Source organism: Tamandua tetradactyla, chromosome 7, assembly GCF_023851605.1.
Source record: "Tamandua tetradactyla isolate mTamTet1 chromosome 7, mTamTet1.pri, whole genome shotgun sequence".
NCBI classification, from domain to species: domain Eukaryota; kingdom Metazoa; phylum Chordata; class Mammalia; order Pilosa; family Myrmecophagidae; genus Tamandua; species Tamandua tetradactyla.
In genome coordinates this window covers 132,030,603-132,048,207 of record NC_135333.1, presented here as the reverse complement: position 1 = coordinate 132,048,207, position 17,605 = coordinate 132,030,603, and the positions used below count along the sequence as shown (strand labels likewise).

At 35.3% G+C, this 17,605-nt stretch overlaps 1 protein-coding gene across 8 annotated transcripts in view; it reads left to right on the top strand.

The window, feature by feature from the left end:
• C7H12orf56 (chromosome 7 C12orf56 homolog) overlaps window positions 1-17,605 on the top strand; it is a 199,221-nt gene that overhangs the window by 80,473 nt on the left and 101,143 nt on the right. For all 8 annotated transcript variants that reach the window (XR_013155772.1, XM_077111297.1, XM_077111292.1 and 5 more), the window contains exon 4: window positions 4,741-5,149. Coding sequence is in view for 7 of the 8 variants with exons in the window: in XM_077111297.1 (XP_076967412.1) it covers window positions 4,741-5,149 (409 nt within the window). In the remaining variant the exon portion in view is untranslated. The remainder of the gene's footprint in view (window positions 1-4,740; window positions 5,150-17,605) is intronic.

The following is a 17,605-nucleotide window of genomic DNA, read 5'->3' as shown; positions in this document are numbered from 1 at the left end:
CGACTGCTGAGATGAGGTATGCTGAGCTGCTTGAGCTGTGCTATGTTGAGCTCTCTCATTTAAGTACAAGCCAATTAAGTCAAACGTCATTCATTACAGCAGGCACGCCTCTTAGCTGACTGCGGATGTAATGAGCAACAGATGAGGTTCAAGTACCGTTGGCTCATGTCCACAGCAACAGAACTAGGTACCTTCACCTGGCCAAGTTGACAACTAATCTAACTACCACAGAGATATAATCTAAAATCATGTGAAATTTATGTACCTCATATTGTCTACATTTTAAGGCAGATTATCTGAAACATACTCTCCAAATTTGGCAAAAACATGTGCAGCTAACTTCATGATGCACCAACAGAAATATAGATCCACATTTAGATTCCTTCACATTTGATGCTTTTAATATTTGCTTCAGACATGAATGTCTTGTCTTTCTTGGATAGTAGCTTTTATCTCCCCTACACAGAGTCTTTGCCTTAGGGACAGAGTAACTTGAATATTCATGATATAAACAACATGAGGGCAGAAACTTATTCTCTCTTTTACTACTGCGTTATTAGTTTAAAACAATAGTATAGGCAGTATAGGCATATAACAGGCACTATATATATAAGTATTTGCTAAATGATGAATAGTATAAATACACAGAACCCTATCCCTGTACTTAGTGTGTGCTGTACCCCAAGAAGGAACCCCATGTACGCTTTGATTAGCATATCTAATCCCCTCCCCCAACCTCAAGTTAGTAGCCTTGGTTCCACCCATGATTTTATGCCAGAGTACATTAGAACACACCAAATAATGCCGACCCTAAGGTATCACATAGTCTTAGTACAAGTATCAGCTATCTTCTCCACTAAAAGGTGGAGGAGTGCTGTTCCAAAAGCCAGATTTGTTTACTTCAGTTACTTTACTCTCTCTCAAGGCACCACTTCAAGCAGGTCTTGCTTCAGCACAGAACCACAACATACTTAGAGAAATAGGAAGGAAGAAAATAATTCCAATAAGAGCAGAAGTCGATGCAATAAAGAACAGGAACAACAATAAAAGCACCAACAGTGGAAAAGATTGACACTTCATTTCCCTTTTCTCTTCCACAATCATAAGTTCTTTTATTTTCTCTTTTGAGTGATTTCTAATAGATTAACACATTGGGCAAGAATGGGTATTTTCTTTTTTCTTATATCCCCCATCTCCGTAATACCAAAGCAGTTTACCATTCAAAAGATGTTGAATAATCATTTAATGAAAGGACATTGTTTTCAGTGGAATCCAGTCATTACGTTAATGCCAAGTGTTCTCCTACTTGAGTGGTGGATTCATGAAAGTTATTTAGAACCCCACATTTGAGCTCAATTGTCCTCTATACAGCGTTGTGTACTTACAGTATCCCCAGCATTACCCGAGAGAATTTTTTTTGTGGCAATGTCATGAGAACTGCCAGAGATAGTATTTGTTGTTAAGTTAAAAAGGGTCATTACCTAAATTTTAAACAAGTAATATTCAATTCCACCAGAGGTTTTTTGTTTTAATTAATCTAGTAACTATCACAGGTTTATTCATCTCACAAGTTGGATTTACCTGGGATTCCTTTAAAAGTAAACTCCTCTATGTAATTTAAGAGTTTACCAATCTTTCATGTGTATTCGAGGTAGAGGGTTGGAGTGTGGCAGGAAAACTTTCAAAGCGTTAAGAGTCATGGCCAAATTTAAATTAATTAGAAAAAAGTCAAAGCATCTCAAAGTACTGATTTCTAGGCTACAGTATTCAATTCCTAAATTTCTAAAACTGTGACTTATAGGTAACTGTATGTGAAGTTGTCAATGTGCCAGATTAGTTACATTTGGTCCATAAAAAGTTATCTAAATATCTACTAAAAGGAGAGAGTCAAAGATTTGGGAAAAATGTAACATGTTTTTCTTCTCATTTTCTTTCTTGGAATAGATAATTATCACCTCTATTTAACTTGCAGGTCCCAAATAGTACTAAATTAAAACTAAAAATTATATCATTTGTCAGAAATGCAAGGAAAAACAAATAAGATAGCTCACATTTTCTGGTAAGTCTTCTTTGGAGGTCGTGGGTCTGCAGCTGGAATAATTAAGGTTCCTGTTGGAATCAGATTTTTCTTGAGCATTAAGCAGCTAGTTAAACTTTACACGAGGGGGGCCCCAACCTGACCTGGGAGCGAGAATTCTGAACAATGAAAGATTTGGGTTTGTTGTTTCTTTCCTGTGAGCAGTTTGATACTAACATCAGCTAGCATTTTGTGGGTCACATAATTTTCTAACTTTGAATTCTGCCACATAGAGTTGCTTGTATTTCATGAATTTTGCTTTAGTAGAATCTTCGTGGGAAGTCTCTAATTTAGGAAAGCTCAAATTCTAGATCTTGAGATCTAGGTCTATATAGTTTATGTGGAAGAATCATTGTTCTCTCAACTGTATCATATATTTTAGAATATAATCTGACCATTCATTTCAATCTGATGTTTTTCTAGCTTCCCATGGAAACTAAGTTCTCCATTTTCATATTTAACTTCTTTCTTGTTACTTTTAGGAGTTTCTTACATACAATAATCATTTTTTCCTAATTGGCCATTTTTCTTCATTACTTGATGCAGCCAATATGCTAGCATATATGTTCCCTCTGTTCTCAGATGAACTTGTACCTAACAAGTTTTTCTGAAGCTGTTTAATTTTACCAGTTGATTTTGGGCTGTGGCTTTTAAACTGATGGTTTCAGTCTTGAGTTTATCTGTTTTGAGGCAGAAAGGGGAAAAATGACTTCTGCATATTTTTTATTTTGGAGTTTTCATTCCCACTTCTCTCATCTCTTTCTCTCATCTCCCTCAGAGATATATAATCAACTCATTAGAGAACTATTTGCCTTTCAGCAAATCTAGACTTGTAAATATGAAGTTCACATATGCAAATTCTAGGTCCTGGAACTCGTGCTTAGTAATGAGCTACTCTTTAATTGGACAAGTACGGGTGGGTATTACTGCATTTCAGATGAAGCATACAATTTAGTTTTGTGAGTTGACTTGCTTAACTGTGGTGCAGCTATCAAGTCCATGATATTTTTATTTATGCCACCAAAAAGGTGAACATTTTAACTCTTTGAAATAATAGATTTTTTCATACAACTGAGTAAATAAGACACTTCAACTGAAGATTTTCTTATAACTCCTTGAAATCATTTTGCTGAACTTTCACACAACACATATGTTGTGCCTAAAATGAGTATTTTAACATCATCATTGCTCTGATTCTTCAAGTCTCTTCAGTTTTCCATAGTTGAAAATCATCTGCAAGAACAAAGAAAAGCTGTCACTTTAGAGAGGATGGGAAAATGTATCATCCCTTTCTGGGCTAGACATATTTACTTGAAAATTTTATATTCTGAAAATCATATATTCTTAGAAACTTGGATAACTCATATTACATAATACTAGAATCCTATAAGTAGGATAAAGTAAGATAATTACTGAGCATATTCAGGGAATCCTGAATCCCCCTACTTGCAGTGGGGAGGGAACTGGGGGTAGGAACTCAGCACAGTTCACAGCACTGTACAGATACTAAATGAATTTTATAACTTGAAAATTGAATTAAAAATGAATAAAAACAAAGTGGCTTTTGGCTTTCAATGAGGTTTCAGTTTTATAGGGGAGACAAGGTACCTTAATATAAAATGATAAGCCAGCAATCCAAAGTTCTATAGGGTAATATTAATAGTTAGCACCCTACCGAGTGTTGCCTCAGTAGTTCCAAATACATTGTATGCGTTTTCTTATTTAATCTTTACAGAAACCCTGTGGGATTAGTGCTATTTTGTTCCTATTTTTAAAATGAGGAATTGAGGCTTAGGTCAGCCAAGCTTTTATAGTTACTCAGTGGCAGAGCAGGAATGGAAACAAGATTTAATCATTCCGCAACCTCTTACCCTCTACAAATGCTTCCTTGTGAGAAGAGCAGAGAGATCATGGCAAGCCAAAGAGAACAGGGAAGGTGAAGGGATGGGATACAAGGATGGGTTCTGAATAAGTGCTGATGATATTGGGAAAGTTAAAAGTCTGGCAAGTGGGCCCACGTGGTTCAGCAGGCAGAGTTCTTGCCTATCATGCTGGAGTACACTGTTTGGTGCTTTGGGTGGCACAATGGTAGCTCAATGGCAGAATTCTTGCCTGCCAGGTGGAGACCTGGGTTTGATTCCTGGTGCCTGCCCATGCCAAAAAAAAAAAAAAAAAAAAAAAAAAGTCTGGCAAGAAGTGAATTGAAGAAAGCACCATCAAAAAAATCCTTCATATCTCCATTTGAATATTTTTCCTTTATAAGAACCATTAGAAATACATAATGAGAGATGCACAACTGCATAAAATGCACAATGAAAAAACAATCAAGTTTTAAAACTAGAATGAAAAAGTCCTTTCAATGGAAAAATTGGGGCCCCTTGAAGGAGCTTTAAATATAAAAAAGCGCTTCTTTACATTACATTGGGTGAAATTTTATTTTGGAAAATAGAAAAGTCAGTTAAGGGACTGTTGTGCCATATCTTCCCCTCAAGAAGTGAGAGTAATTATTCCCTTTTCTAAACAAGTCCCTCCTTTTAAGTGAAAACATTCACTTTCATACTTATATTGCTGCTATCCAGCCACCTGTTTCTTTGTTACTTACCCTTAAATTATGAAATGCAAAACTTATAATATCACGTTTAATATTAAATTCTATCTGACAGGTACCAGCAGGAGAACAGCACAACATCCAAGGACTCAACTCCTTGTCCTCCTTCAGACATCAAGAAGCTTCCCCTTCATGGTCAAGGGGCCTTTCGATCCTTACCTACTCCCTCCAGGAGGCACTCTCAGTTCACACCAGCCAATGGCAAGGCAGACAGCAGTGTGTCATCTTGCATGGCAAGCACAAAAGAACTGTGGCAACTTCCAAATCACAAAGACACCCTAAGTAAAACCCTTCTCAAGGGAAATGGAAATGGAAATGTATTTTACTTAAATTCCTCCCAAGCCTCCAGTTTACAAAGCAACTCAAACTTAGAGAAAAAGGAGTCTGAACTTCATTTATACATTGTTTCCACAAACTCATCGATATTTCTGCACTTAAAAAGTTCATGGAACAACTATATCATAGTAAGTGTCCTCTGAAGTTAACCTTGCCATGAATATTGCTTTTTAGTGCAAATATGCCTTCCCTATTCCATCTTCCCATATCGGAAATTTAGCTTCGGAATTTAATAATATTTGAAAGACAAAATGCACAAACAATTAAGGTGATGATTTTATTTGTGCTGCTGCAAGAGGGAGAGTGTTCGTTAATGAGAAGTGTCTCAAGACAAAGAAGGGGATCTGGGTTTTATAAAGGCAGGTAAACAAGGCGGTCATAAGTGAATCTCATGGGATTGTAGAGGAAGTATGGAAATGGATCTTATCTTGGAATATTTGAGAGCAGGATGGCTCTCTGCAGCTAGCTGGGAGATTTCTTTTTGGAAACCCAGGGCTCAGATAAAGTTCAACACTGTCAATACATTTCTGTATTTTTTAGGTGCATTATTAAAAGTAAACTAATGGGAGTCATTATCATAGTATCAGATAATTTTATTTAGATAACACCTAATCTAAATCCCTTATTTTATCAGGAAACAAGTCCAAACATTTTAAGTTACTTACTTAAGTTTATATAATAAGTTTGGGGCAGAATCAGAATTCCCACTTAGGGATCTTTCTGCTACACCAAGATAAGTTTAAAAAACAAGTAATTTATTAAAATAAATTACGGTTCTTTCCCATTATGTTCAGTAAAGTATATTTTTTATTGTTGATCTTTGTCTTCCAACATCATATTAAGAAGTATGAAAGGCTGTTTCACTCAGAAGCTAGAAGCAGAAAGTTTTATAAATGGCTAAAAATTGTGAAAGATTAAAAGACAAGTTCAAATATTTAAAATTCCTGTTTTCTCCATGTAAAGAATGTGAATGGATAATAAATATTTATTTTATTATTATTTAATAAAATAGTTATTATTTAATAGTTACTATTAAAAAGACCTCATATGTTCTAATAGAAAAACCAAATCAATTTAAATATTTCAGAATAACAAGTGGTTTTTTTATAAGACTAAAATTAAAAAAAATTGTTATATATATATTTATCTGTTTATTTTTTAAAGAAGTTGTGGGTTTACAGAACAATTATGCGTAAAATATAGGATTCCCATATATGCCACCCTATTATTAACACTTTGCATTGGTGTGGTACATATGGTGCAATTGATGAAAGCACATTTTAGCTTTGTTGTACATTTTTCAAGATTTTCTGTATATAAGAACATGTCACTTGCAAATAGGGAAAATTTTACTTATTTCTTTCTCTTGACCTGATGCTCTAGTTAGAACTTCCAGTACAATGTGGGATAACAGTGATGCCAGTGGGCATCCTTGTTTACTTTCTTATATTAGAGGGAAAGCTTTAATCTTTCACCATTGAGTATGATCTTACCTGAGGGTTTTTCATAAATGCCCATATTATGTTGAGGAAATTTCCTTCTATTTCCTAGTTTTCTAAGGATTTTTATCAAGGAGGATTGTGATTTTATCAAATGCCTTTTTTACATCAGTTGAGGTGATTATGTGGTTCCCCCTCCCCACGTCTTTCAGTGTGGTTTGTTACATTTATTGACTTTCTTATGTTGATCCACTCTTGCATAACTGGGATAAATCCCACTTGATCATGGTGTATAACTCTTTTGATGTGCTATAGGATTAAGTTTGCCAATACTTTGTTGAAGGTCTTTGAATCTATACTTGTATATATAGATTGTATATAGGGTATTGGGTCTATAGTTTTTTCTCTTCTTGTGGTGCCTTTATCTGGCTTTGATATTAAGGTGAAGATGGCCTCATAGAATAAGTTAGGGAATATTGCCTGCACTTTATTTTGGAAGAATTCAAACAGGACAGGTGTTAAATTTTTCTGAAATGTGGTAAAATTCACCAGTAAAGCCATCTGATTCTGGGCTTTTCTTCGTTGGAATGTTTTTTTCTTAACTGACTCAGTCTCTTTACTAGTGATTGGTTTGTTGATCTATTTCTTCTTGAGTCAGTGAGGTAGTTTATGTCTTTCTAAGAATTTGGCATTTCATCTAGGTTATCTAATTTGTTGGCATACAATTGTTCATAGTATCCTCTTATTGCCATTTTTATTTTTGGGGGTTGGTAGTAAAATTTTCTGATTTTAGTTATTTGAGTCCTTTCTCTTTTTTTCTTTGCCAGTGTAGCTAGATGTTGGTCAATTTTACTGATCTTTTCAAAGAGCCAACTTTTGGTTTTGTTGATTCTCTAGTGTTTTTACATTTTCTGTTTCATTTATGTCTGCTCTAATTTTTGTTATTTCCTTCCTTCTCTTTGCTGTTTAGTTCATTCTTCTTTTTCTAGACCCTCTAGTTTTGAGGAAAGGTCTTTGATTTCATATCTTTGTTACTAGAGTAAGCATTTAGAGATATAAATTCCTCTCAGCACTTTCTTCGCAGCAGCCCATAAGTTTTGATATATTGGGTTTTCATTTTCACTTGCTTCAAGACATTTTCTAATTTCCCTTGTGATTTTTTTTTGACTTGTTGTTTTTTAAAGAGTGCATTAATTGCCCCATATTTGTGAATTTTTTTCATTTCTCCATCTTTTAATAATTTTTAGCTTCTTTTCATTGTGGTTGGAGAAGATACATTGTATGATTTCAGTATTTTAAAATTTATTGGGTATGTTTTGTGACCTAACATATGGTCTATCCTGAAGAATGGTCCACGCACACTCAGGAAGAAGGTTTATTCTGTTTTTATTGGGTGATATATTCTCTATGTCCGTTAGTTTACTTAGTTTAGAGTATTGTTCAATCTTCTATTTCTTTACAGATTTTATGTATAGATATTCTATCCATTATTGACTGTGGTGTATTAAAATCTCCTATGATTAATATAGAACTGTCTATTTCTCTCTTCAAATCTGTCAAAATTTGCTTCATATGTTTTGGGTCTCTGCTGTTGGGTGTATATACATTTATAATTGCTAGGTCATCTTGATGAATTGACCCTTTTGTCAGTATATAATGACTCTCTTTGTCCCCAGTAAAAGTTTTTGACTTAGAGTCTATTTTTCTGATATTAGTAGAGCTATCCTAATTCTACTTTGGTTACTACATGTATGGTATATTTTCTCCATTCTTTCATTTTCAACTGCTTATGCTATTGAATTTAAGGTGAGTCTCTTCTAAACAGTGTATAGTTGGGTCATGCTTTGTTATCCATTCTCCCAATCTCTTTTTGAGTGGGGAAATTAATCCATTTACATTTAAAGTAACTATTGTTAATGCAGGACTTTTTTGTCAATTTGCTATTTTGTGTTTGCAAATCATATACATTCTCTATCCTTCAATTCTTCTGTTAATGCCTACTTTTACATTTGTTCTTTTGTACAGTGCCATTTTGAGTACCTTCTCATTACTTTCTGGATATATTTTCCATGTATTTTCTTTGTAGTTACCATAGGGTTAAAATTCAACATCCTAAATCTGTAACAATCATAATTGATTTGACACCTAGTTACCTTCAATAGTATACATATACACCATTCCTCTATCTCTTATTTTCCTTATATTTTTTGGAAACAAATATTTTGTACATTGTACTTCCAAAGCCACTGATTATCATACTTTTTTTTGTATTTATATTTTAGCACCTGTAAGAACTAAAAAGTGAATTTACATAACAAACAATACAAAAGTACTGCCATTTGTAATTACCCATATGTTTACTTTAACAAAGGTCTTTATTTCTTTATGCTGCTTTGATCCAATGTCCAATGTCCTTTCCTTTCAATCTGAAGAACTCCCTTTACCATTGCATGTAGGGCAGGTATAGTGGCAATGAAATCCCTCAGCTTTTGTTTACCTGCATATATCTTAATCTCTCAGTCTTTTTTCAAAAAAAGTCATTTCAGGTATAAAATTATTGGTTGACAATTGTTTTCATTCAGTACTTTAAATATTTAGTACCACTGCCTTCTTGCCTCATAGTTTCTGAGGAGAAATCAGCATTTAATCTTATTGAGGCTCCCTTATATGTGAGATATTTTTCTCTTGCAGCTTTTTACAACTCTCTCCTTGTCCTAGGCATTGGATAATTTGATTACCCTTTGTCTGGGCATGGTTCTCTTTGGCTTTATCCCGTTTGGAGTTCCTTAGACTTCTTGAATGTGGATATTCATGTCTTTTGTTAAATTTGGGCAATTTTCTGCCATTATTTCTCTGAATATTTCTTTTGCCCCTTTCTATCTTTCTTCTCCTTTTGGGACTCCCACCAATGATTATATCGGCATACTTGATAGTAATCCAGTAGTTTCCTAGGCTCTGTTAGTTCTTTTTATTCTCTTTTCTTTCTGCTCCTTAGCCTGAATTATTTCAGTTGTTTTGTCTTCAAGATCATAGATTCTTTTGCCACCTCCAGTCTGCTGTTTGAAACTGCCTAGGGAATTCTTCATTTCAGATATTGTGTTCTTCAACTCCAGTATTTCTCTGGAGAGATATCATACATTGTTCATTGTTTTCCTCATATCCTTTAGTTCCCTGTGTTCTCCTTATCTCTTTGAGCATATTGAGGATCATTATATTAAAGTCTCTGTCTTTAAGTCCAAAATCTAGTCCTTTTCATTGATGGTTTCTGAATTTTTTTGTTCCTTTGGATGAGTCATCATATCCTGTTTCTTTGTCCTGTAATCTTTTGTTGCCCATGTACATTTCAATGTTTTAAATTCTTAACTCTGGGATTAGTCCCTGGGCTGTTCCTTAAGATTGTATCCAGCTAGTAATATGAGAGAGATTTTCTTGAATGTCAGGAGGTAATCAAAACAAATAAAACTAGGCAAAAAGCACTTTTCACTGTATTTGCAAATTGGTTCTGATTTGGCTAGTGGTCTCCTTCAGAGTTTAACCTTCTTATCAATCAGATCAGCTGGAGGCAAATGGTAAGTGCAGGGTCTAGTCTGTCTTATCTTGAGCCTTCATGGATCCAGAACCCAGGAGCCCACTCCTTTCCCTGGGCGTGTGCTTGTCACAGGCCTTAGGAATTTCCCATTTACAGTTTATAGCAGTTTGAGTGAACGCCCCCTCTCCTCCCTTTGAAACAGACCTTCTCCCCTTCCTGGGTGCTCTATTGAATGACTTAATGCAGGTAGTCCTTTTCCCCAGGCTTGTTTGTCCCAGCTGTCTACACAAGGCTTCTCTGCCCTCAGAACAAACTCTGGGAAGACGAGCCCAAGACATGTTTCCAGGCTCAGTCAGACTTCTATCTGATAGACTAGCACAGATATACATACACCCAAGTATGTACACAGGGGCAACTCTGCAGATGTATTGTTATTATCTGGTAGGCCCTGTTTTCATGATATATATATATATATATATAAACTCATTTAATCTACACAACTGCTTTATGAGGGTTGTATTTTCCCATCATATAGATAAGGAAATTGAGGTACAGAGAAATTAAATGATCTGTGCCAATGTGCACAGTTAATATGGGGCTAGCATTCAAGTCCAGGTAGTCTGAGTTTTTTCTATGACCACTGAAATGAATGTGGGTGGAGGGGAATTATCTTTATGAGTTGGTTAGATGCTATAAGTAAAAGAAATATTCTAGGTCCCACTCCAGTCAAGATGGCAGAGTGAGATGCTTCAAGAATACATCACCCCAGAGAAACTTTGAACAACCAGGAAGGAATGGCAGAAGTATCTTTCTCAAAGCCCCAGAGAATAGTTAAAGGACTGGAGTACTGGCATACATGCAGAATCAAGAAAAAGGCTATGTTTTTTAAAAGCAGTAGGATCTTTTGGTGCCCTGGGCTGGCCCTTCCTCCACTCCTCACAGGCTTGGCACTAAGCCAGCCTACTCTCCAAGTGCAGATCCCTGGTATTGATTCTGTCGGGAGCAGAGTAACCCTCATGCACATCTGGGAGCATATATGTCTTGCCCGCTATCTAGTGGTGGCCTGAGAAACTTGCTACCCCAGAACTTGTCCTGTGTATAGAAGACGAGTGGTGAAACTCCTACAGAACACTGTGAGAGAGCAGTCAAGTGGCTACCTGGGGCAAGGGACTATTGGCTAATGGACAAATGGTGCAATGTCTGGGACTGTGAGGAAATTACTTCCTATAGAAGAGGGGACATTCGTAGCCATGTAAATGTGGAAATTCCTAGAGCCAAAGGTGCAGGTCCCAGGCAAGATATGTGTGCAGAAAGAATGAGGGAGGCCATTCCATCCTGACCAGGAACTACTCTAAACTTATTGTATGGATAAGCACTGAAGGAGAATGCTTATACAGGTCAATCTGCAATCTGAAAAGGTGTGTTTTTTTAAAAAATCTTCTTTTATTTATTTATTTATTTTTGCTCCTGTCATTCAAGGAAAGCTCTGCTAGAATACCAGCTAGATAGAAACTTAAGAAGCAAACACTTCAGAGTCTAAACTCCAGTGATAACACATCAAAAATGTCCAAGTTTCTAAAATCTACTGAGAAACAGAAAGGAATGGCCAAGGCAAAGAAGATTAAACATTAGAAACTAACAATGAAGAGACCCAGACCTGGGACATACCAGACAAAGACTTTCAAAAATGGTCCTAAATATGCTCAAAATGCTAAAGGAAAATATGCACAAATTAGGAAATTAGGAAAAAGGTAGATGAACACAAAGAGATAATCAATAGAGGGATGGAAATTATGAAAAAGAACCAAAGAGAGGTGAAGACCACAGTAACAGAAATGAAAAATCCTTATAGTGGTTATCAGCAGACTGGAGCTGGCAAAAGAAAGAATGAAAGAACTTGAAGATAAGACAGTTGAAATCATCCCATCTGAGGAGCAGAAGAAATACAGAATGGAAAAGAGTGAAGAGAGCCTGATGAACTTGGGGACACCTTTAATGTACCAATGGATATAATGTGGGAGTCCTTAGAAGGAAAGAAAGACAAAAGGGACAGAGCGACTATTCAAAGAAGTAATGACTGAAAACTTCTCAAATTTAACAAAAGACATGACTAAATACATCCAAAATGTTCAAGAATTCCAAATAGGATAAACCCACATAGACCCACACTGTGCCGTGTTATAATCAAACTGTCAAATGCCAACAATAAAGAACCCCAAAAGCCAAAAAAAAGATGTATTACATATAAGTGAGTATCCATAACAATAGATGCTAATTTCTCATTGGAAACTATGGGAGGCATGAAGGCAGTGATATGATATATTTAAGGTACTGAAAGAGAAAACGGCCAACCAAGAATTATTTATGTGGCAAAACTGCCCTTTGAAAATAGGGGAGAGCGGTGTGATGGTGGCTCAGTGGCAGAATTTTCGCCTGCCATGCTGGAGACCTGGATTCAATTCCTGGAGCCTGCCCATGCAAAAAATAAAAAATAAATAAGGAAGAGTTCAAAATATTCACAGATAAACAAAACTGACAGAGTTCATCAACAAGAGATGAACCCTACAAGAAATACTAAAGGGTGTGCAATAGACTGATAGAGAAAACACAGATGAGAGAGACCTAAAGGAGTGTAGAAATGAAGATTACCAGTAAGAGTAACTAAAACAGTAAAGAAAGAGACAAAAATAAGGTATAGCAAATAAAAGCTAAAGGATAAAATGGTTAAGGTAAGTATTGCCTTTACAGTTATAACACTGATTGTTAATGGTTCAAACCTCCCAATCAAAAGACACAAATTGGCAGAATGGATTAAAAAATATCCATCTATATGCTGTCTATAAGAGACTCACCTTAGACTGAAGTACACAAACAGGTTGAGAGTGAGAGGTTGGAAAAAGATATTGCATGCAAACAGTAATCAGAAAAGAGCTACAGTAGCTATACTAGATTTGGACAAAATTGTTAAAAGACAAAGAGGGACATTATATATTAATAAAAGGGGCAGTCTACCGAGAAGAAATAACAATTATAAAAACTTATGCATCTAACCAGAGTGCCCCAAAATACATGAGACAAACACAGGCAACACTGAAGGGAGATAAAGACATCTCTATAATCATAGTTGCAAATTTCCATACACCACTCCTATCAATAGTTAGAACATCTAGACAGAGGATTAATAAGGAAACAGAGAAATTGAATAATATAATAAATGAACTAGACCTAAGAGACATTTACAGAACATTGCACCCCAAAACAACAAGCTATACATTCTGCTCAAGTGCTCATGGATCGTTCTCCAGGTATAACACATCTTGGGTCACAAAACAGGACTCAATAAATTTAAAAAATTGAAATTATATAAAGCAATTTCTCTGATCATGAAGAAATGAAATTTGAAGTCAGTAACAGGTGGAGAATTGGAAAACTCACTAATATTTGGAAGTTAAGCAATGTACTCTTAAACAATCAGTGGGTCAAAGAAGGAATTACAAGAGAAATCAGTAAATATCTGGAGACAAATGAAAAGAGAACATAACATATCAAAACTTATGGGATGCAACGAATATAGTACTGAGAGGGAAACTGACAGCCCTAAATGTCTACATTAAAAAAGAAGAAAGAGCTAAAGTCAAAGACCTGACCACACACCTGATGAATTAGAAAACGAACAGTAAAACTAACCTCAAAACAAGCAGAAGAAAAGAAATAATAAAGATTAGAGCAGAAATAAATGAAATTTTAATTAAAAACATAGAATCATCAAAACCAAAAATTGATTCTTTGGAAAAAAAGTGAGGGAGAGATTGAGATATTTCTAAATAAACAAAAGCTGAGAAACTTTGTCACCATCAGATGAACAAGGAATGTAGATTGAAAGGAAAGGACGCTAGACAATTGACTGAAGCCACAATAAGAAATAGGATCTTAGGGGAAGATAATGACATGGGCAAATATAAATTCTAGTACTATTCTATTTTTGATATGTAACTCTAGTTTTTACTTTCTAAAGATCTAAAAGGCAAATGTATTAAAATTAATGATAAATGGTTTTGGACTCATAATGTATAAATATATATTCTTGACAAGAACTTCATAAAAGTGAAGGGACAGAGGGGTATATAAACATAGTTTATGTGTCCTATTGTAGTTAAGTTAGTACCAAAGCAAATGAGAATGCTGTAGATTTTTTCTAATGCAGTTTTATTGAGATATATTCACACACCATACCAACAATCTGAAGTGTACAATCACTGGTTCACAGTATCATCACATATCCCATGATGAATTTTAGAACATTTTCATTACTGCAGAAAAGAAATAAATATAAAAAAGCAAACCCAAATTCTCCAGTACCCCATGTCCCTCCCCATTACTGACTCATAGTATTCATGTAGTACATTTGTTACTATTGATGAAAAAATATTAAAATATTCCTGTTAACCTATAGTCCATATCTTGCAATAGGTAAATTTGCTTCATATATCCCTGTATTATTAACTCCTAGTAATTGCATCACATTTGTTTTGGTTCATGAAGGAACTTTTTTATATTTGTACGGTTAATCATGGACATTGTCCACCACGAAATTTACTGTTATACATTCCCACGCTTTAACCTCCAGTTTTTCTCTGGTGACATTCATAACTCTGTACTTCCCTTTTCCATCACACTCACACATCATTCAGCACTGTTAACCATACTCAAAATAATGTGCTGCCATCACCTCCCATTTCCAAACTTTTAAGCTCAACCTCATTACACATTCTGCACATATTAAGCAACTGCTCTCCATTCTTTAGTCTGAAAAATACTATAGATTTTAAGAAGTTATAGATAAGGCCCATGGTAAACTCTAAGGATATAGAAAATATGTAAACTCATAGAGGAGGGAAGTGTAGTTATCAGGGTGGTGGTGGGGCCATTGGGGAGATTATGCAAAAAAATGAGTGTAGGGTTTTTGTTTTGGGGTATAGGGAAAGTTATAGTAATGGAGAGTGGTAAGTGTATGGCAACACTGTAAATGTGATTAATCCCACTGAGTGGTATGCTTGGAGGGAGGGGGGATGGGAAGATTTATGTTATACATGTTTCTATATCTAAACAAAAAAAAAAAGAAAGAAAAATTAAATGTGTAATGACAAACACAATACATAATAATGGATGGGTTCTAAGAATGAGGAGACAAAGCCCAGAGAGACCTTATTGGGACATGAGGAATATAGAATGTAATCTTTTTTCGATGTTAAGTTTCTTGAACTTGATAACTACATTTAAGGTGACTGCATAAGTGATTCTTCTTGTTTGTAGGATATGCACGTGGAAGTATTATGTGTTCAAACAGCATAATGTGTGCAACTTGCTCTTAAATGTTCAGAAAATGATAGCTAGATAGGTAGATAGAAAGAATGATATAGCAAAGATTATCCAGTTCATCTGGGTTTTAATATTTTAAATATTAAAATATCCAGTTATCTGTTGGGGAGGATATGTTGGAGTTCTCTCTATGGGGTTTGTATTAGTTTTGCAGTTGTCTATTTTTTTTAATTGTTGAAATGTCTATAGCTCCCTTCACTTTTTAAAAAAAAATTTTATTTACACAACAAGTACAAGCACATACATTCTTAACATGCAAATATTCCATTCATGGTGTATAATCAATGGCTCATAATATCATCATATAGTTGTATATTCATCACCATGATCATTTTTTAGAACATTACAATTGTCCTTTGAGTTTGAAATTATTTCAAAATTAAAAAAAAAAATTTAAAGTATGTTCTATCTCTTTGAAGACAGAACGTAAGTCAATAAGTAGTTCATATATAAATGATGATTCAGGTAAACATTCCAGTAAGAATAAGAAATTAATTCAATATAAATATGTTAAGTTTGTGATTTTTTTCATGACATGGTTGAATACTTCGGTCTGGTTATTATTTCTTGGTTAGGCCTGGTGGTGTCTTCATAGGTTTTAGGAAATTGGAAAAAAAAACTATGTCACTCAGACTTATTTTTGGTTAACTGATCCCTTGTGCTCTGAAATCTTTCACATTGAGGTAGCAAAATACTCTTGAGAGAAGGAATTGGGATCTAGAACTCTTTATATATTTCCAGGTAAAATTAATTTAAACTATCCAAAAAGAAATTGGTGCCCATCCTGATTTTAGGGTTTCCAAGAAGGAGTCTCCTTCAGAAACTCATTTTACTTATAATTTTCACCAAAAATAATTACATTTGGATTGTTTACCATCTCACATTCTACAAAGATGAAATGTATTAAGTCTTTACCCTTTATATGTTGTGAGTAGAGCTGCTAGGAAGCTAAAGAACTAAGGGATATTCTCCAAATTGAAATTCTAGATTTAAGGCAAGCATAAACATTTAGACAGGGAAGAAAAAAGGCAGCCTTAAAAAAAAAAATAGAACATTGCCAAAAGTAATAAGAAAAAGTTCATTCTCCCTACCACCGTCCCTGCCCCCACTTGTTATTATAGAATTAGACAAGGGTAAGTAAGCCTATTTGGAGTTATAAATCAGCAATATTTCAGAAATTCCTCTGACTTTTTGCCATAAATACATAATTTTTTAAAAAGCTATAACATAAATAAAAGATTATTTAGAGAAGTTGGTGAACAATACACATCTGTTGGGGGAACCCAAAATAAATGGGAAACAGCAGCACTAAAGATTTAAGGAAACAATAACTATTTTAGTTTGCTAAGCTGCTGTAAGCAATATACAGTGATATGGGCTCTCTTTTAATGATGAGAATTGATTAGCTTAAAAGCTTAACAGTTTTGAGGCCGAGAAAATGTCCAAATCAAGATTTCATCAACATGATGCCTTTTTCCTGAAGATTGGCTACTTGCAATTCTGGACTCCTTTGTCACATGGCAAGCACATGGAAGCCTCTGCTGGTCTCTCCCTTCTCTTTCAAGATTTTTGTTTTCAGCTTTGTGTTTCCATGGCTCTCGCTCTCTCCCTGTAGCATCCAATTTATAAATGACTCCAGCAAGAAGATTAAAACCTGTCTTGGGTGATGCCTTAACTGAAGTAACCTCATAAAAACCTACTTACAATAAATAGGTTTGGACCCCCAAAATACAGGTATTTTCAATATACAAAATAGATTCATTCCATCACAATATCCAAAAAGCCTTAAAAAAAGTCAAAATCAGTTATAGGTGTAATCTGTCCCTGGGCATAATTTCCCTCTGTCTGTGAAACCTAGAGAACAAGTTAATCTGCTCTGGTATACAAAGGAGGGACAGTCATAGGATAAACATTCCCATTCCCATAGGGAGAAATTGAAAGGAAATCAGGGGTCACAGGTCCCAAACAGTTCCAAAATCCAGCAGGGCACACACCATTAGATTTTAAGTTCTGAGCGTCATCTGTGGCACAAAGTTTTCTCCTCTGGGCCTGATGGAGTGGTAGCCCCACCTTTGCAAGTGCTTGTGCTGCAGCCATGCTCTCCTCAACTACTGGAGCGCTGCTCTCCCCAGATACAGGGGTGAAGGTTCCACCCTCATCAAGCATTGGGGTGTTGGCCAGACTCCAGGCTCCATCCTCGTCACGCATCTGGGGGGCGTTCAGCCCCTCCACAATGC